Source organism: Myiozetetes cayanensis, unplaced genomic scaffold, assembly GCF_022539395.1.
Source record: "Myiozetetes cayanensis isolate MyiCay16 unplaced genomic scaffold, myiCay2020 scf1, whole genome shotgun sequence".
Classification (NCBI taxonomy): Eukaryota; Metazoa; Chordata; class Aves; order Passeriformes; family Tyrannidae; genus Myiozetetes; species Myiozetetes cayanensis.
The window spans coordinates 68773754-68796038 of record NW_026086604.1 but is presented as its reverse complement, the minus strand read 5'-3'; the positions used below and the strand labels follow the sequence as shown (position 1 = coordinate 68796038).

Sequence of the window (22285 nt, the reverse complement as noted above, 5' to 3'; positions counted from 1 at the left end):
AATATCCCCAGTGTCAACAAACTAATTTTGGAGTGATGTTTTTCGTCCTGTACCAAAATTCTATCCTCTCTCTGCTGAAGACCTGTGTGTACTTACTAATTACAACAAATGTTTAAATACTTGAGAAGTCCTTTTTTTTCCCTGAAGGTGGGCCTGATCTGACAGATTTCATATGTGAAAATGATCACAGTGAATTCAGACTTTCTCCTATACTCAAATTAGCTGAGCTATTTTTATGAGACAAAGGTGTCTTTTACACATGGAGAAATCATCCTACTTTTTCTGTCTAAGAAATCAAAATATCTGAAATATAATAACTGTTTATACTGTTAGTGTATTTCCAGGACATGTAAGGAATATGCATATTAAAAAAATATTCACAGATATGTAAAAGAAAATGGCTGTAAGAAGTTACAACAGTTAAGGCATTAATTTGAGACCTGGAAATTTAGGCACACACTATCCTGGTGGCAGCCTGGCTGGGTGGGCAAATGACTTAGGCTGAAGAATAGCCTCAGCTTTCTGTGGAGTTTTACAAGATATCCTGGCTGTTCATCCAGACTGGGGCATAGTCAATGTATACAACAGCTCTTGTGTGAATGTCCTTATAGGGAAACACGGATGAAAAGGAAAGGGCCTGCTGCCCAGCTGGGTCTTGCCTTCTGATATACAGCTGGGCCATAGCCTAAAGGCACCTGAATCCAGCAACTTGGAAATGCTTTTGGATGTCTCACAATAGACACAGGCTTTTTCACCTTGCCTCACTTTCCATAAATCACCTTTTTTATACTGAGTCACCTTTTTTATCCTGAAGCTTACAGTGTTTGCAGAACCTGGTTTCCAAGACTCTTCTATACACTTGGCACTGAAGTCTTGCACTAAATATTTTTGAGGAAAAAGCCCCCTTGGTTCTTGAACTACCTGGCTAACTGACAAGAAAGATAAATCAGCAGTGTTCCTTGCCTAGCCAAAGATATTTTTCTCTCAATCCTAAAATACTTTTTCTTTGCTGAGCAAAAAAAAACTCTTTAAAATTCACTTTCCAGCAATTTATTTAGAGTGAACAGCAGGATACAAACTTCAGGAAAAAAGTTGCTTTCTCATTTATTTTTAAAAGCTGGTTTTTCCCCTCTTGAATGCTGTATTCTACATTAAATGAAGGATGATAATACCTTTCCTTTTACCACAAGCAAACAAAGGTTGCCATGGCAAGCAGGCTCAAGAGGCGGAAGAAATATCAGCAAGAGCTGATGTTCATGTCCATCCGAGCTCTGAACTGAAATTTTCTTTCATCTTTTGCCATTTTGAAGTGTCATTCTGCACACAACAACAAAGTGCTTCATATTGACATAGACTTTCAAATGTAATTAAGAGCCAATTTTTGCAGGCTCGGTTTTACCCAATACCACAATAATTACTTGGCATTTACCAAGAGAATGACTGGCACTTTCACACACTCATGTTGTCTTTGCCTCACACTTTGCCTCTTATTTGTATCATTATTGTTTCAGGAGCAAGACAAGAAGATCTGCAGCCCAAATGACTGCATTGTAAGCAGGAACACAGCCCACTTTGGATTTTTTGAAACTGACTGGTTTCTGATGAAAATTATGGGCAATCCAGCACTGTCAGCCTGGAAGGGCAATATTTCCTGCTGATAACAATCAGGTATAATTGCTTGCTTTCACTGGTACAAAAGAGATGCTGCTAAGATGCATGGCGAAAGCTTGATTTCTTGAACATAACCCCCTCCCTAGCAATCGTAATAATAAAGATACTAACAGGGCAAACAGATCAGTGAAGAACTATACTGTAAATACACCAGTGTAGGTGCAGCTCCACCTAGGAGAATCACAGCAGTTGGGTTAAATTCATTCTTGCCTTGGAAGATGTTGGGAAGAATTCACTGGAATATGCTGTAGGCAGTTGCAGCTGAGATCAAAGAAAGAACCTCTGGTTCTAGCATCTAATTTAGATGTACATTAGAAGCCTGTCTTGGGATAAAATGGACTGTGCCCTGGCCTCCAATGTCCAGACTCCAGAGATTATCAAAGCAGCACAGAATATTTATTTAAAATTTAGTCTTTTTCCCAGTAGAGATCTATTTTAGATAGACTAATAGCTGTGACCAGAGTTGCACTTGCAGAATGACCACATGCTAGTGGAGCTATGGTTAACAAATAATATAGCTTTATTATGCATGCAAGTTTGCATGCCCATTGATGACATATTCATTGTTGTTCACGTTATCTGTTCAGACATTGTAGGTTTCATTAAGCAGTCAATGTCAAAGTTTGGGGTTTTGTTCTATTTTGGAGATGCAGTGTAGTCTGAAAATGGTATTATCTAGTGAGAGTACTACTTAGGTTCAAATTTTAAGCAGCTCTTCATTTTATTATAATATTCCAATATTTCTTTTTATTACATAAGGAAAACTTCTTAAAATAATATCTTTCACAAAGAGTGATAGACTTTCTGCAACATTCCGCTATTTCTATGTAGCAAAGGTTATCTCCTAAGTTGTTATCCATTGCTTGATCTCTGTCACTTTTTCTCCTAAAAAAAAAACCAAACCAAAACAGGAAGGCTCTTCTGAAAACTGACTGAAGTAAATAATTGCACATGTGTAAAGTGGACTTCATGTAAGCCTTTGTAACCACTTTTCATGCTGCTCTACTCAACTCCTCAGATATAGTTCTATTTGAAAAGATTTTTTTTCTAATTTCAGCTAGGAGACATTGTCGCACATTGATGGGATGAGCTCAATTTGTTGATCAACAAATTAAATTATTCAGATTTTAATTTAAAGCCTCAACTGTGCTTTTAAATTGAACTACTAGTACTTCTTCATAGAGAAATACTGTTTCAGAAATCAGCTGCTCTCAAATCAAAACCATTACTTTCATGAATGATCCTATCCACCTGTGGACCTTCTCACAGAGGATCAATCTTTCTGAAAATTAGAAGGGAACCCATGTGGCAGGGAAAAAAAGGTATTCCCTTTATTAATGTCTTAGAATAAAGATTTTACAAAATCATAAATTTCTTAAAATGAATTTGTATTCTTTTTTCAGGTCCCCTCTTACCTGAATGACTCCTCCACCTTGGCCATCCTTCCCAGCCAAAAACTCTTGAGGCAAATTAATCATCTTCCCTAGCCAATCCAGCATGACAGTCTCTAGCTCTGTGCAAGCTGGACTTGCAGCCTGTGTTGAAAAACAGAACATAGGGGAAAACCTCACTACACCATGAAGAGAAACAAAATCTACCAGAGCAAGAATAATTCTTTGTCTTTTCACTATAGAGGAAGAGACTAGATAACTAATGTTACCAGCCAAATTAGGGACCTGAAGACTAATTTTTGCATGTTGTTTCTAATACTTATTAAAAAAAAAAATTCAAAATAGGCCTTACATAGAACCATAATTATCAAATGTCAAAGCTAGGATTTACATCTTGCTTTTTTTTTTTTTCCAATGTCCAATACCAGCCTCTTTTGAGAAAAGTCCACCTCATATGAATGTGAGGTTTTTAACACAATTTTCCATTAATCCAGATGAAATGAGAAATAACAACATTGGAAGACAGACAGTAGTTATACTACTTATTGAATTACCAGGGAGTTTGCATTGCTACCACTAATTCTAAATGCTGGTGATTTTTCAAGGGCAAAACTTGTAAGACGAAATAACCTTTTATTCCTGGAGTTATTCAGGGTGTCTGTGTGAAAACAATTAGTTAAGGAAATTTACCTGTAAAAATAGTCCTGTGACTTCACTGCTATTAATCAATAATTTCATTATAGAATGTTACTGAAATGTTTAAAATCTTGGCAAGGTGAAGCACCATTACCACATAGCAGTACACACTGTAGTAAACTTACCCAAGAGAAGCCCACACATCCTATTCCACCACACAACATATCTGCAAGAAGAGCTGGGAAGGAAGAGGCTGCAGGGAAGTAGGCGAAAAAGTACGGACTGTGCCAATGAGTCACCTGTATTAAGGGGGGGAAATAGTTACTTTTAACTAATGCAGGAAGTAGAAACAAATTGTCACAAAATCAGAAGACTGGAGTTTGAGACAAGCCAACAGTTCTTGACTACCTGGCTGTAACAGAAGATCCCACTTTTTAGAAAACTTGCCTTGTTTTTTCACAATTTTTTATCTATCTTTTACTCAAATTAAAAATAAATTAATTCTCACCCCCGCTTCCCAGCGGTTCCAAAATCAGAGTTCTCTTGTCTGCCTAGAAGACAAGAATTGCGTGGGCTGAGGCAGCCTAAGCTTCTGTGCAGGACACTGTTCTTGGGCCTCTGTCAGGGACTTCCTGGTATTTTGTTTTTCCATCTCTGTCATGAAACCGCCTTAGCAATAGTGTCTTCAGTGCAGCAGAGGTCCACAGAACTCTCTTGCCCACACTCTGGTGTTACTTGTTAACATTCGGGCACTTAATGTAACATCTAAGCAATTTTAAGGATCTGTGAGATACTCGATAGTGCTCCACAACTCCAATCTAATCAAATTCAAGAACAGGAAATGTACGGCCACACTGCAATGATCACTGGACAGAATGTGATATGATAATGTGATATGTTTGGCAAAAACAACTTTCACACTCAAGGTAAAAGGCAAATTTTCTAAAAAGTGCTTCTAGAGGATTAGTGGTAATTCAGCAGAACATATATAAGATTTTTTTTCTTGGCTGGAAATCCAGAGGCTGATGAGATTTTGAAGGCTAGCCTTTTCTTACACCACTTTGTTTCCTCTTTTTTAATACTGGAATTCTTCTGTTAGAACCAGAGGAGAGTAAGAATACACATCCTCTCTTGACTGAGTTCAGTGTTTCATTGTTTTGTTCTGCATTCCCATCTCTCAAGAATTTTACCTTTTACACTCCTCTCTCCCAGTTTGTGATAAGGGTTCTGATTCTGGAACTAACTCAGGAACCACTGTACTGCACTGTTCTGCATTCTTTCCTCTTCTAACCTTCTTCATACCAACAACCAGCTCTTCCTGAAGGGACATGCTAAGGGGAAACTGTCTTAACTCTTGCATACACAATGAGTCAGGCATCATTTTTCCTGCTGTAGTATACCATATATAAAATTTCAGATGTCCCTATCTCTTTCATATGAAAACAGCTCCTATCTGTTACAATTTTTCACTGTATAAACTAGGCCCGTACCTGGTCTGTTCAAGATTTCATTTTTCTGATCATTAGGTCCAAACCTGTCAAACCAGTCACCCAATGACAAGTCACTGTTAACATTTCCAGCCGTATCTCATATTTGATCAGGATCTCCTTCTCTGCTGTAACAAAGTTTAGAGCACTTCTGGCAAACATTTTCCTTTACAAATCAGAAAAAAATTGGGTGGGACTTGGTTCTTCACAAGAAAACAATAAGATATGCAAGAAACAGTGGTCCCTGATAGAACCCACATCACACTTTCACTGACGTCCATAACAAGGCAGGGCTGCCACTGTTCATCTCCCCAGCTCTAATCCTCTGTGATCTGAAAGACTTGTGACATTCATCTTGGGTTAATCAAGTTAAACTGACTGCTTGCTGGGAGCCATTTATTTGATGAAACACAGCAGATTTCAATTGCACTACTCACATAAAGCAAAAAAGCTAAAAGCCCTAGGGCAAGTGCAGCTGAGGTTCTTCCTCCTGTCTCCCCTTCCCCCTTCTCTTGAAGCGGCTGTAAAATTCAATTTTTTCACCATGGTGGAACAGATACACTTAGTCAAATATTGCAAAGAGCATGGCATAATTGATGCTTGTTTTTCAGCCCACTGCTGATAAATAATGATACACAAGTGTCTTGGGTTCACTTTCATTACCACTCTAATGCTTCTCAGAGATATGATTTCCAGTATTTCTTCTAAGGACGTCTTTCTCTAGCTTGCATAGTCTAAGAAACAGTCTTCCCTTACCACACACTAAGGATTGATAATTCAGCTGAAAGTTCTCACATTAATGGATCCAATGTGAGGAAAATTAGCATCTTCAGTAATGATATTTGCAGTTACAACTACACTCAGTCATCTGTGGCTCTGAAAAAGGAGATACATTTCAAAAGAAGAAAGCAAATCTGAGAGAGAAAAGTGATTCCCATCGATATTTTTACAGGTAGACCCTTTCCATGTTGCCTTCCTGCTGTGGAGATCAGAGTTCACTGGTTATTCTCTCTGGCCCTGTGTTAATATCAGGAATTTATCACCATTATTGTCGTTATCATTTGGTGCACTGCCCTTTGGAGGTCTACATTACATTTCACAATAAGTCTCCATAAAGAAGTTTCACTAGTCATGAATACTTGTTCTCCTGTAGGGTAAAGATAGCAATGGATACTGCATAATTGCTTCCACACTATTAAGTGATCATTGCTCGTCTGAAGGAACACTATTTTCACACTTTTAATCATCCAGTCATGAATCCCAGGCTCCTGAAATGCATGAGAAAAGACTTGAGCAAAGACTTGAGCAAGGAAGACCTTACTTGGAGGAGGATCAAGTTAGGACATATTTAAATAAACTAGACATACATGAGTTCATGGAGCCTAATGGGGTGCACTCACAAGTGCTGCAGCAGCTAAAGGATGTCACTGAGACCTCTCTCAAATATCCTTGAAAGGTTAAAGCAGCTGGGGAATGTTCCAGAAGACTGGAAAAAAAAGAAAATGTCACTCCTATCTTCAAGAAGGATCTTTGAAACTACAGGCCTCACCTCAATCCCAGGGAAGATGAAAGAATCTTTAAGCTATTTCCAAACATGGGACAAGAAGGTTATTTGGGCTAGGCAGCAAAGCTTTGTGAAGAAGAAAGGTTAGTACAGTTTAACATCTTCATTAAAGGCCAGGATGATGCGATAGAGTGCACCCTCAGCAGTGTTGCAGATGGCATAAAACTGGAAGGAGTGTTTGATACATGGTATGATCATGCTGCAATTCAAAGGGATGTTAACAGGCTGCAGAAATGGGCCATAAAGTTCAACAGAGAAATGCAAAATCCCATACCAGGGGAGGAATAACCCCCTGCACCGGTACAGGCCAGGGATTGACTGGCTGGCAAGCACCTCTGAAGAAATGGACTGGGGCAGTCCTGGTGGACAAGCTGAACATAAGCCAGCAATGTGCCCTTGCAGCAAACAATGCCAGCAGCATTGCTGGGCCACATTAGGAAAACTGTTGGCAGCAGCTTAAAAGAGGTGATCCTTCTTTTTTATGCGACACTGGGGAGGCTACACCTGGAATGCTGTGTCCAGTTCTGTGTTCTCCAGGACAAGAAAGAAAGACATGGTCATACTGGATAGATTCCAGTGAAAGGCTATGGAGATGATTACTAATTGCAGCTGGGATTGTTCAGCTTGCAGGAAGCTCAGGGCGTATCCTGTTCATGTGTTAACTCTCTTTACACACTTCATGGGAGGGTGTAAAGAAGGTGAAACCAGATTCTTCTCAGCAGGATCCAGTGACAACAAGAAATGTGTACAAATAGAAATACAGAAAATTCTACTTAAGCATAAGCAAGAGCTTTTTTACTGCGAGACAGGTCCAACTTTGGAATAGGACAACAGATTGTGAAGAGTTCATCCTTGGAGATACTCCATGACCAATTGGACATAGTCCTAAACAACCTGCTCTAACTGACTCAGCCTTGAGCAGCAGGGGTAGACTAAATGATCCCCAGAGGCACCATCCAATCACTACAGTACTATGACCTTGTGATGCTGTGCTCATGTGAGTCTTCAGAATTTTGTAAAAACAACACAGGCAGAATCAGAGTTACTATAAGAACTGGGATTTTTGTACCTGTGCTCTTTGCATCACTAACAATAACGTTTCACAGTGGAAAGATTTTGGTTAGAAAATTTCTTCTTCAGAATGTATCATTTTGTAAAAGGAAATTTGTTTGCAGGGCATGTAAATATCAAGCATAAATCAAGTTAAGAGGGAACATGACATATTGATGACATAATTGGAATTCAGTGTCTCACTTTCTATTCTCAAATGATTCATCTCTTATTTTTTTAATCTGGCATTATTTTATTGAATGTTCTTAAGTGTTCAAAGTAAAGTGTTTTCTGTTCTAATTCACAGTCATTACCATTTTCCTACAATGAAAAGGCAATCACATCTATGAGCAGCAGTTAAAGTATTTGTATGTGTTGGACATAATTCTCTTATCTAATCTGTACTGATTTAACTCTGTTGGATTTAAGACTTCATCCACAAATCTTGGAAAAGAGTGGAGAGATTTCAATTGACTTCAGTGAAGCTTTTGCCTGCTAAAGGACAGCAGGACTGGCTCCAAGGGAAACAAGATAAAGTCATCTTGAATATCAAATATTTTCACTGGTCAATGAAAAGGAATTGGTATTACAGTACATTGACTAAACACATTTGGAGATTGTGATGTCCACTCACATCACAGTTGTATCACCTAGCTATACCTAGAGAAGTAACCCAAGGTAGCTATTGCAGAGATCCAAAGGAGAGATTCCTTATTAACATTTACTTATAACTCAGTCCTCTTCAAGCTACTTAGAGATCTTAGAAGACAAGCATATATCTAAAATAAAAAAAGTATACGATGAGAAAAAAAAAAAAGGTTCAGACTTAGGCAAATGCCAGATGCTTTGTTCTGCACTGCTGTCCAATACTAACCTATCCAGGGACAAATATTTAGGTAGTGGCCATCTGCCTTACAAGGTACTAGAAGAAGCTGACATTTAGAGCACAGAGAGCAAAAGTCAACAGAACAAGTATTGGGGAGAATCCTTTCTAGTCAACTCTGTAATAAAAAGAAGTCTCCTAAGACAATTTTAACATTTAAAGATCAGCTTGAAAGAACACTTTAGGCACAGCAGACTAATAAAAATACCATTTTGTAAAATATTTACTGTGCTATGAGAGTAGCAAAAATATCACATGAAATTGAAACTTATAAAGCTTTGCCTTAACCAGTTGAAGGGAGGAAAGGGGATTATTTCCAAAAGTAAGCCTTGCTTGAAGGAAAAGAATTACTTAATTATTTCTAGGAAGAACAGAAGACATTAGTTGTGTAAAGCGTGAGATCATATTTAACATGTAAAGCAGACTCCTGCTTTCTAAAAGTTTAAGTTTGGGTACTTAACATTGGTAAGATTTAGCTGCACAGCCTTCAACCCACACTTTCTCTAAAGTCTGTGAAAACCTAAATGCAATATTGAAGATTACACTACAGATCTGTTTTTCTTACCCCTGGCATAATGATCTTCTCAATGTCTTTAAAGATATCCTCAAAGCTCTCAGGCTCCTGGGGTGCACAGTCTGCGATGAGGGGCCTTAGGTATCCTGGTTCCACATCTGGGAAGACCTGTCTTTTATCTATCTTCTCCAGGTAATCTGCAACATAGTCCACCATCTCCTTCCCTCTCTTGCGGAATTCTGCAGCATCCATGGGTATCAGAGTTTAGGGCTTATTATCAGAAAAACACTAAAAAAAAAAAGAGAAAAGAAAGTAATTTTTAAAAGAAAATTTTACTAGCTTTAAACATGTTATTCATATGATTTATAGGATGACTCATATGGTCATGATGTAGATTACCTTAATATAGATAGACAGAAGAACAGTAGAAGCACATTGATGAAGTCTCGAAATCACAGATTTAATCCCTATGGCTGCTGGTTGATACAAGGATGTGGCACTGTTAAGTAACACATAATCTACTTTCTCCTGCCTTATAAAGAAAAGGTCTAAGAAAATAGCATGCTGTGTGTCTCTATTATAATCTGTAATAACAAGCTATAATAATCACAGCTATTGCAGTGATCCACTGTGTCACTCTGTCATTTTATCTGCTTCTTGACCCCTGTCTTGCCTCAAGATTTAGCTTCTTTACTCTTTCACTATAAATGCACATGCTGTGTTACCTACTAAACCTTATCTCTTAAAGAGGTTTTAATTAGAATTCACTTCGAGTTGATCTGTACTGCATTTTGCAGGAGGATGTGAAGAAGCTCTCTGGGGCTGTCCATATTTCCAAGATGTTGGGCTGGAGCTCCAGATGTGCTCTGAAATAGGCAGAGACTGTGTGAGCACACCCAAGGTGATATACGGCTCAGCTAAAATGAGCTGGAGTTCTCCTGCAAAGTGCTTTGCAAACATAAATTCACAACATTAGGGTGCCTGCTCCCGACACCCTGGCCTACCCAAATTTTTTACTCTATGTTTCTCTGCATTGAGTACTTGGTGAAAGTTGAGACCACAGTGCCTAAAAAGTGTCCAGAGTCTTAATGCTCTCAGATTGAATAGTACTGTTTCTTGGGAGGTAGTAAGAAAACTAGCAAGTGAAACAAGGACACTCACTGCTGGTGCCAAGAAATTACTGTGCTTAGTTCCCATACATTCAGTTCTTCACTTTTTAAAGAAATAATTACTGTAAGTACAATGTGAATATTTGGTAATTAAGATACAATTTTTCAGATATCAAATATTGGTGCTAAAGATTTATAACTGAGGACATCACTTTGAGAAAAGAGATCCCTCTGGACTTTATTATATTTGAACCAGTTCTGTAGCATCACAAAAGAAAGACATCATTGATAAACACAGTCCTAGAGATATCTCAGCTGCTACAAATTGAGGATCTGGGATTTGTGTGGAGCAGCTGCTGCTGCCGCTATTTAAGAAGGCCGGGTGCTGCTGGAGGTCACTAACCACTCGGGAAAGCAAGGATCTGCACAGTAGGGACTTCAAGACTCCCCGGAGAATAGCTGTTCTTGTTGCTATTTTACTAGAGTTATGTTACTCTCCTTAACTATTATGAATGTGATTATTTGACTTTGTCTACGCCTTTCTGAAAAGGGTATTAGGACCTTTCTCAGACCTTGCTACTAAGTTGCTGGAAACACATTGCCAGTAGTCATTACGGTCCTCAGAGGAGTCCGGTGGGCAGCTTTGTGTGTCATCTCCCTTTTGAAAGATTCTGTTTAAGGGAGTAGTTTTGCTTCTACTCCTTAAAATTAGGATGATTCCATTTCTTCAATACCTCCCAAATCTTATGTGCATTTTCATTTGACACATCTCTGTTCACAGTTCCACATGAACTGCAGCAATCAATGTGCATCTCTGTGGCAGCAACCTAATTACACCCCAAGGCTCAGTTCTTTGGTTTAGATGTTTTTGCCAGAAGAAATCTAAATATTGTACTATTGCACTTATTTTTCAATATCTCTAACTTAACCCTTAATTTATGCTGGTTTTATTTTTTTTATGCTACTTCATGCATGGGTTCATTGCTATAACTGCTCTAAAGAACTTCTACAAGGTAATCTTTTTTTTTTTTTCCTCTGGTTTCAGAGATGAAATTTAACACACAACTGACAAATTAGTGGGAGATGCCTGACACTGAACTGACTCACAACTCGAGGATTGGTGTTTCCAGCACTACTGTTGCTCACCAAGGTGTTATAATCATTCCTACAGACTTTTACACATGGATCAGTTCATCTGAGTATCTCATTCCATATTTGTGGATCCAGTGAACCACAAGTACAATGTCAAGATAGGTAAGCATATGGAAGAATAGTCACTATAGTACTCTCTAGATTTACTTCATAGTAATCAAACATAGGGCATCATTTAACATAAAAACCTTATTTGTATTACAAATAATGTTTACATCACCTTGTTGCCATATACTGTGTGCTGATATAATTATTGTCATTTTTATTATTAGAAGTTTGGACAAAGTTCTTTTCAGGTATCAAGATAAGCAAATACAATTTGTATCTAAACATCAGGTACACATTCTGTGGTTTTGCCCTATCAATGAAATTGATACTGAACTGGAAGTGAAATTTGTCAACCCAATTTGACAAACTGCACATTTTAGATAATCACTGAGATCTTGTTTGCTATTTGCTAATTATATTTCTTCCCAAGAACTGGAGGTCCATTGGCTCATCCTAGCATTGTTTCATCTGCACTGCTTCTGTCATAAATCACTGTTGCAATAGCATTCTTAAAATTCAGGATAAATAATTAAATTACAGGGGAAACTCATTGTTTTTAACTGAACCAGGAAGCTTAAGCATAAAGAATGGGAACCTTGCCATCATAAATACGCTACAGTGGTTGCAGTGCTATAAATTGTTACAAACTAGTATTTACTTAACCTCAAATGTACTTAGAATTCAGTTTGATCCAGTGAAATATATCAATCTGCTTCAATTTGAAGCAGAGTATTCCATTCTTCTTCCCCCCAAAGGCAATACTAAGAAATTAAAAATCTATTTTTTTTGTATCCATGAATCTTCTTCCCTAAAAGTCCTTGCCTGAAAATTCCTTACCTACTGTAATATACATATCTCATGGGGAAACTGTGAAGGCATGCTCCTTGCAGGAACACAGTGGTCACCCTTTTCACCTCCTATTTTACATCTCTTCTCTGAGTGACAAGACCCACTTACACACTCATCCCTATTTTTATTCTCTTCCTGAACTGTTCACTATAGATCTCACTTCATATGCTTGAAATTACTACTTGCTATGGAAGCCACATCCAGTAGACAGTTGCAATGCTTACCAGTTAATACTCTCAAAGTACAAACTACTTCACCTCTCTACCAGTACCAAATATTTCCACCTCCTGCATGCATATTCAGCACATGAACAATGCAAAACACAGTGCATGGAGACCTTCCCTTTATGCCACTATATTTTAAAAATACAGAATGTGATTTTCTAAGGAGCAAAATACCTCAGACAACTCAGCCCTTAGGGCTGAAAACACTGTTTGAGAGAATCCTTATTTTCTGAAGGGATGAGTGTTACAGTCTGTGTGCACTCAAAACATCCACTTAGGTCAAAGGAACTTAAACTGCAAAATAATGAAGACCAAGTTTCCAACACTAAATAGAAATTTCAGAGAAATCAAGCCTCTCTCCAAAGTTTTTAATAGTAGTCTATCTTCTTGTAGGCTCCTAAAGAGTGAGGAGTGCTCCACGCTTCCAGAGATCTCACACCTCCCAGGATGAATTTCAGCATATTCAGGATCTGCCAGTTGAACCCCAAGCGAGGAGAGCACAGCTTCTCAGGAAGCACCCTGCCTAATTATCAACCTCTACCACATTGTAAACAGTCTGTATGCAAAGTCATTGACAGCCTCACTCTGAGTGATAAAATACAATTTTACCAAGCATACATTATGTCTGAGTATTTTTGTTCCCAGCAAGAATCAATGGGTCTTGTCACCACTGCATACTTCGGATCAAATCCTACGTTACTGAAGAAGATTGAGCTCTGCTCTAAACTGCAGGTAAAAACAAGAACAATCCCGTTAACCTTAAATTATATCAATGTATCTTTTTTAGTATTATTCATTCATATATAAACTCTTAGGTCTTTGGTTTTGCTGTAATTTGTCAGAGGATAAGTACACTACACAATCTAAAGTTGACATATCCCTTGCTGCTTTGTTTCAACTACTCCTTCTACCTCAGTGAACTGAAATTAGAATATAGCCACATCTTTTTTCAATGGAATTACCGAAAATTGTTGTTAGCCTTCAGATTGCATATGTTCACTTGCAGTTTTCTGCTTTATTTGAAACTGAACCATACAAATGAGCCGTTTACACACAATTAATTATTAAATACATTTATAGGTATAATATTATGTTGATAAATTCAGCTTTTTCAATATTTCTGTTAAAAGGTCTATAATTTTAGGATCTGTTTGTTGGGGGGGGGGAGGGTTGTATTTACTAAACAGAAATGTAAAAGACATCTAAATGCTACCAAGAAATTTGTTATGAGGAAAAAAAAAAAAAAAAAGATGAAAAAGGAGAAATAAGAGAGAATAGGAGAACAAATGAAGAGAGAGGTATATTTGATACATTACAATTTTATGTGTGTTTGTTCTCCAGTTCATCAAAGTAAAATAAATAACAGCTAACATAATAAAATCTTTTAGCAGCTCCTTTTATTAAATACAGACAGGAAGAACACATAGACACATTAATAGCACCTAAAACTGATAACTGTATTTGCACAAAAAAAAGTAATAACTGTGTATCTTTCCAATAAATGAGAAAAGCGCATTTTCTATTCTGCCAAATAATTGTTGCAGAACAAAATGTAATTTAAAGGCTTGTGGTGCTACAGTGACACCACTGAAGCTGTGAGAACTTCCTGCTACTGAACTCAACTGAAGGTTTTTGCAGCTGTTGCTACTGTTAAGCTAAACTTCCACTGTTGGCAATGGGATATTGCCTGAAAAAGGACTGCAGGATGAATTTTATTTCAGCATGAGTAACAAAGGAACTGGATTTACTCTGTACTTCTACCTTTGTGAAAGCCAAGAATTAGGAATATCTGTTAAGAGTCCTCACATTTTATTTTAAAAATTACATTTGCCAGTTAGAAGTTGCTGACTGTATCCACTGCTGTCACTAGCACACAGTCTGCAAGTTCATAATTTTCCCTTCTGGAGTCTTACTATAGTGACAGGAAAGGGTTATTTCTGAGGAAAACCTCATCCTAAAAAGTTATTTGTTTCATTTATCTTGAAATTTTATTATTCAAAATAATTGGCAGATAATTTCTCAAGGTCTACTTGGTTATTGCAAGCACTCCTGTATTTGAAAAGGCAAGATACAAACTTTTTGGATACATGGGATTCTGCACAATTGTATATAAGAAGTTGTAGCTGACATACAGCAGATGTAAAAAATAAGCAAAATCAAAATGAGAGGTACACAATACATTGTGCAAACTTAGATTAAAAATAAATGCTTTTATTTTTGTCACTATCTCTAAAATAACACAAGCTGGCTGTTTATTAGCTGAGCTGAGTAACCAATTGTTGCATTAATCCAAATGCATCTACTTGAATTTCATAACTACAAACCCTTAAGGACAAAGACTGTTACTTACAGTGAGTTGTTTTTTCCTTCTCCTCTGTCTTTCTCACTGTCTTTCTTTGCTCCTCTGTGACAGCTATAAAGTCGAGAGGATGCAGTTGCCTGCATATATAGGCAGAGTACCCATGTTCCTTCAGCCTATCAGAGCGAAGGGCTTTGCATTGAACGTGCAGCAGCAGCATCTCTCCCTCCTCCCACACCTCCTCCAAAATATACTTAGCAAAAAAAGCCACCGAAAGGCAGATGGATCTGACCGAGAAGCGGCCACTGCCTGCTTAACTATGGAGTGGTGTGTGCTTTCTTCCAGGGACTCCATTAACAAGTCTGAGTTCATTAACAGTGAGTGATCACACGCGCCCGCTCTGTGTTACACACTCCAGGACGTTTCTGTCGAGGCTGCTGCTGTAAGAACGAGTGCTTTGATCCACTTTGTGAAACATTATTTCCAGGAAACAAAGCCAGATATGATTGAAACACCACTCAAGGGACTGCTAATTTTGAACAGGTATATATGTGGAATTAACATCACTGGATATGCTTTCATCCAACTTCTTTCAGTTTCACTCTTCCATCATATGTGAAGCAATACTAAGTGTTCAAGATTCGTTTTCCTATTCTAAAAGTTTTACGATGACTTCTTTCCTAGATGAATCCAGATAACTTCCTGTCATTTTTATGCAGTTCAAGTTAATTAAAAAAAAGAAAAAATACTATCAGCATTTCATAATCCTGAACAGCTTATAGCCAGGTAGTGTCGCAGATTTGAGACAGTCACTGCTCCTACATCAGCCTCCAGTATTAGAGCCAACCTTTTTGTGAAGGACAAAGAAGTCCAGGCTGTTATATATTTTAAAACTCTTGTGGCTGTGTTTGCTCTTATAATGTTATAAGAACAAATACAACTCCACTACAATTCTGGAAGAGTCTATTCAAAATAAAAACAGGACCTAAATTCCACAGGTCAACTTGCTGTTTCCACTGTGCTGCTTGTGCTAGATATTATTCTGTGATCTGACTTGCATTTTCAGTGCCCAGGTTGGCTGCTGTAATGATTTGTCTACGATCTTGAAAAGCATCCAGAAATCCCAGAGTCAGTTGCTGTTGACTCTCTCTTTTTTTTTTTTTTCCAGAGCAAATGCAACTCCTGAATGTGCAGAGTTACAGCCTTGACATATTGGGACCCCATAAAAAAAACAAGTGTTTTGGATACTTCTATTTTTTCTTTATCCCTGAATTTGACTGAAAAGGCTGAAAATTCAAAATTTGTTGTAAGGGTATAAAAGATGCAGAAACGGAAGATGTCTCTAGTAAACTTAAAGATAACTGAAATCTCACTTTAATGTTTCACCTAAATGGCTTGCACAAGCTAAATAATTTTCAAAGGAAATTAAAAACGGAAACTAAAATTAAGATTGGAGTACTAAAATGGTGGTTTTACCAATGTTGAAATACCACCTCAAAGTCATCTGATATGTTTTTATTTCTCTGCTGTACCTGTAAAGCTTCCTGTGAACAGACAACAATCACTTTTTTTTTTTTTTTTTAATTCCTCAGGAAGAAAAAGGAAACAAAGTGTGAGATATACAACTGGCAAGCTGGAAAAGGGAAATTAAATGCCCTTCTAAAAAGCATTTTCCATGTCTCTCTACAATTCTAGTAATTCTTCTGACTCCTACTACTGTCATAATTCTCATCATCAACTATTGGCAATACACAAATTTTTGCTTAACAGAATCTTTCTGTAGCGGACAAAAGCAAGATCACAAAGTTTTCTGTCACAGGTGCTGGCTAAGTCAGACCTGATGTGGCCCTATGAATTTTCTCCAGACCCTTCAGTATGCTGAAGGGCTTCAGGCTCTTTCACAGAAAATAACTTCTTTTACTGCTGAAACACAATGAATAGAGATCTCCCCTTTACTGCCAAACTGTTTCAAAATTCAAGACAGAACTGTGTGAGAAATAACAGATGATCCCAAAAGGTTTAAAGGCCAGGGCTTGTTGATAAGCAACTAACAGACTGCATTATTCACACCTAACAAGAGACAAGCTTCAATATGTTTTTTGCACATGGAGGTATGTCACCCTGATGATGATATATAACAATACTGTACCCATGCAGTAATGGTATCAATTTCTTACCATTGCTGAACCCTTTGGTTTGCAAACAAGGTGGGAGAGATAATGTGTTTGAACAGGAGGCTTCAGCACAGCACCGGAAAACGATGCAAACAATGTGTTATCAATGACTTTGCAGTCCCATTGTCAGTCCAAGTGCAAAGACATGGATCAAAGCAATGGAAGTTGTACCCACTTTCTAATAGGTTTTACCTCTTCCACTATTGTACAATGAAGATTAGAAATGAAAAGGCAGTTTTCCCAGGATTTCAGTCCAGTCACAATTAGATGATTTTACTCCCGACTTTATTTTTTCTCACCTGAATAGCCTGACACTTATGTTAGCCTCCTGGTGTGACTCTAGTTACTGAATTTGATCAAGGTGTGTTTGTACTGTAGTTCACTGAGCCTAACATTATTTGAATAAACCTGTTCTAAGCTATAACATGAAGGGCTTATAATTGACCCAGATATCATCAATACTTTAAATATTGAGAAAATAATTTTAAACAATTCATTAGAAATCATACTAGCACAATGTTTGTGCCTGTTTTCCACAGTTGGTGTAAAAGGAACAGTCACTGTTGCCTAAGCACAAGAAAAAACACTGGTTTGTTGCTTAATATATGGTTTATCTGTAGTGCAGGGATGCTATTTGGAGGCTGAAGGCCTTTTTTTCCTGTTCTCCTTGCTGTTGTTCCTTCAAAGAGAGAACAGTAGTAGAGCCCCATCTTTGCCTTCCCCCCTGCCCCAGTAATGAAAAAGAAAGTTATCTACAAAAAGGTAAAAGAAAGAAAAAAAAAAAACCTTGAGGGTCACTCAGATGTACTGGAATGACAAGTCCTTATATGTTCCATAAACAAGGTCCAAATCTGCATAAGCCATAAAGATGAGACAAGACAGAGGAGAATGTTTTAACCAAAATGTGCAACTAACAATTTTCTGAATAAAACAAAGGGTGCATTTCCTTTGGAAGAAAGTAAGAATCAAATAAAGCCTTCAGACACAAATAGATGGATTACTTGCAACGTATGAAGATAAAACCTAAGTCTCCTGCAGAACATAAGTAGACTTTGCGACAGATTAGCCAGGAGATGAATCTCAGACAGTGCTGACAAACTGGGAAAGTAACTATCCTCTCTTTCATGAATATTTTATGTGTGACTTGTTTTCCCTGTTCAGTTCCTATTGCTGTCTGTGTGAACATGTGAAGGTAAACCAAAGAAGGATAAAAAGGAACTGCTAACGAAGTGAACATGGACACAGACTGAAACACACAGCTTCAGAGGAGTTAATGTACCACTTGCTGGTTCGAGGCAGCCTGAGCACATAACTCTTATGGAAGCCAGCCTACCGAAAAGAGAGAGGTTGTGATGAACTGAAAAAGTGTCAACAGAAAAACTGACAGGCTGTGAAGAGTTTCAGAGACAGTGAGAGCAGGCTGCAATCACAGCAGGCAGACTCTTCCAATAAAGAGATAGGAATAGCTTCTTCTGTGAGCTGAGAAGATGTGCTTACCTAGAGGCGTAGGCACTGCCAGGGCACTCGTCCAGCCCTGTATTGCTCGCGGAGAGAATTTTCTCAAGCACTGACTACTGTGAGCCTCACAGAAGCTGTGGCTGATAGATGAACTGCTGTCAGGGCTTAAATGTGCTATGAAGACCTCACGTTAGAAAAGCAAGTTATAGCAGTTTATGAATGGAATAGTCCATTGTGTGGATGAAAGGACAGACCCAGATGAGGCACGAGGAACAAAGATGGCTTGAGATACAAGGGGAACATAATGCAGCACTTGTTCTTATGCAAGCGATTGGTTTAGATCACACTTTGCAAAGATATCAAAGAACACATAACACTTAGTCAAAAAGACATTTTGTCACTGACTGTGATTAATGCCTTGTCACGACGGCCATGCACTACCATGCCCTATGCAATAAGCTTGGAAGAGCATGTCACCAGTATAAGCGTTGAGTCATTCTTTATAGGATGAGAACATCACTAGAGTCTCCCCATAAAGAGCATGTTGGTATCCAGTTTTCTTAGATTACAGGAAATACTATGGCAAGGGATCATTCTGTCAGCTTCGCTGCAAAGGTGTCTTTGGCTCTCCTTCAGTCTGTGCTAACACATGCACCTTTCTAGAAGAGACCAACACAAATCTTCTGGAGACTTTATGCTTAATATAACATAAAACTTGCTGAATACATGGACTTTCTCCAAGAAAGAGAAATTACTTCACACATATCAAAAACCTAGAGCTCTGGAGAACTGAATGGGAACTGAACCTGCCACATGCACAGGTCTCCCTGGTCACAGACACACATTCACAGCTGAACCAGTAAGTAAGGTAATGTTTGCTACCCTCTGCTGTGGATTACTGTCTTTGCCTCAGAGGTGGGAGTGACATATGTACACATCCCAAACACTTGTGCAGGAAGTTTCATTTACACTAAGATGATGGCTTTCCACTGGAGCCATGTGATCCCTATATGACCTGCTCCTGACCAGAGGTAATATGGTTAACAACACCATTTCCTAAGACAAACAGCCATAAAATGTGTGCTAATCATGTATCACCTCCTTCTCTTTTTCCCTTTGCAACACCGTAGTTGTCACTAAGATGTCATGACCCCCATTATAGAACAGCCAGATTCCCTGGCAGCACTGTGAAAAAAATATCTGCCCACCAAGCACTGCTGCCAGGATGTTATGGGACACAGAAGTGTTACATTATGTGAGATATTGCCCATAAAATCAAGCAGCTGCAAGTCTTGATGCTGGACAGCAAAACCTGTGATCCCCCAGTGGCCTGGGATGCAGCTACCATTGTTTTCTTCCTCTGAAGATGCAGTGACTCATGTTCTTTTGGGTAAAGGCTGGGTCCAGATTATGATTATTGTATCATGCATCTATTACTTAGGGTTTGACATGATCTGCAGAGAGTCCAGATGACTAAAAGTGTAAGTAATTAAACACTCTAGACAGTAAGAAAGCTACACTCATTACTAGAAATTTTGTTTAACGGAAAGTATAATAATTCATAAAAACTTTGTGCAAGAATAAGCTACGCGAAATGCTAAAAATTGTAGATAACAATAAACTATGCTGAAAAGTAAGTATTTCATATAAAAACAAATGTCTAATTGTAACTAAAACCCTGGGGCTAATTCTCATTCTACCCCTAAAAGAACTTGGCTGTCCCTGTGGCATTAGGGGACAGAGCCACCAAGCGTTCACACAATCCCTCCTGCCAACTCCACAAGAAAGGCAATCATCTCCAGCTAGGTGGGAAAACAGTGAGCCAGAAAAGATAACAGCTTAAGCTGCTGCAGGTAGCTTCACCACAGTGAAGCCAGCCATATCCCCACTCAGAACTGCCTGCCATCTGTTCTCCTTATGATCTTGTTCCCTTCCTCACCTCAGATAATCACAGCTTCCACATTACCATTAAGAGAGGCAGGCTCTCATTTAGGAGGGATTTACATGTGACTGGCAGAGATAGGCAGTTAAATAAGAAGGACAGTCCAATGTATTCATTACATTTGGGCTCAAAGACCTTAGTTCAAGTTCTTGCTTTCAAGTACAGATGCAACCCTTTGCCATATGCTGTGCAATTCTGGGTAAGTTCTCAGAGGAATTTTCCATAAAATATTTTGCTAGAAAGGGTTGTTCTCTTTCAGCTTATTTTTTTGTGCTACCACATTTGGCTCCAGCTGGATTTGGAATCCAAACAGCCTAAATCTAGGCCAGGTTTAAAGTGGCAGCACCTCCCTCTGGCAGAACTCTCTAGTCAGAAGCACAGATTTGGAACCTCTTTGTTTTGAGGTCAGTTGTTGCCAGTCCAGAAGCAACCTGCCTTTACATCAGTCTGACATTCTGCATCGTTCTCTGAAAGACAATCTAGGAAAGTTTGGGAAATTTTGAGATTTCTGTTTTTTTCCTTCCTGCCAACTCTTAAAAAAAACCCCTATCTCCTTTATTTAGAAGAGGTCTTGATCTGTGTAGTCTTAAGAGACATCTCTTCCATCTTTACTTTTTTCAGCAGAAAGTGGTTTAGAAATGTAATTTTTCACTCTTCTTCAGTGCTCAGAGGAACACAGAATGGTGGGAAAGTATGCTTAGGGAAGGAGAATCACTACCACATTTTACATTACATACATTGAAACATATAATGAAGTAAGATACTTTACCTGCCTATAGCTTCTGCTGAATCTAGAGGATATTTTCAGTTTCTCTCTTTCAACAACACACCAGTCTAAATCTATTCCTGTTGCCCACTGAAGCAAACCTTAAGAAAGCTGCTCTGTGTCTACATTTTCTGATTAGTAAATTATTTAAAAGCAGTTAATATTTTACATTGGTTGCTAATTTTCTTTCTTAATATGTATGTTCAGCATGTAAAATCACACTAATCCTTCATCAAAATTATGATTTATTTACTTTATCTTCCACAATAATAAACTCATAGAACCCAGGTCAGTAGTCCACAATTTATGTGATTGTAAACTTCAAGAAGAATAACTGAAGTAATTCATTTACTATCTAAAAAAAGCTTAACTCAGGATTCTTCAGCTGTGAGTACAATGCATATTAAACACATTCCAAGCCTGCAACATTGCTAAGACAAAGGAAATACCTCAATGCGATGTGAAACAAGGAATGAATTACACAACCTGCTTGCTTTCTATTCACTGAAAAAAGACCCCATGAGAAATAGTGTTATACATTCAGTGGATACTTACAAAGAAAAGTTGGTTTCTACCAATCCTAGAATAGCAAGCTGTCACAAAAAGCCCGACAATATTTCTGGATCCTCAAGACAATATACTTCTCCTCAGCTTTGCAGCTTTCAGCTCTGCTGGCTGCTACTGCTGCTACCCAGGAAGACAAGTTGTAAAACTGTGATGACAAGGTAACCAGAAGCATCCTCAACTAGTATGTGGAAGAAGACTGGGAAACGAGATCCAGAACCTGTATGTTAAGACTCAAAACATTTGCTGTGGCTCTGCCTGTTGAATTTGGAATAGAGATAGGTGGAGCTGTGGGTTTTCTTACAGTGAAGCTGAATTCACATCCTCATCAGGCATCTAAACTTATCTTTTTTTCCCCAGGAAAAATGAGCTGAATTTTGTGATTGGGATCGAACTGGGAGTGTAGAGGCACTGTGCAGTGAAGCAGAGAATGATGTACAAATTACAGCAGAGGACACGACCTCCTCTGCTTACAGCTCAGTTACACTCCATCATCTAGCACTA

At 38.3% G+C, this 22285-nt stretch overlaps 1 protein-coding gene across 1 annotated transcript in view; it reads right to left on the bottom strand.

Moving 5' to 3' along the window:
* Window positions 1-22285, bottom strand: part of DDC (dopa decarboxylase) — a 70374-nt gene that overhangs the window by 40297 nt on the left and 7792 nt on the right. Inside the window, exons 2-4 of the mRNA XM_050322378.1 lie at window positions 9248-9484; window positions 3884-3997; window positions 3087-3206 (exon numbers count right to left, since the gene is read on the bottom strand). Of these exons, the coding sequence (XP_050178335.1) occupies window positions 3087-3206; window positions 3884-3997; window positions 9248-9448 (435 nt within the window). The 5' untranslated portion in view covers window positions 9449-9484. The remainder of the gene's footprint in view (window positions 1-3086; window positions 3207-3883; window positions 3998-9247; window positions 9485-22285) is intronic.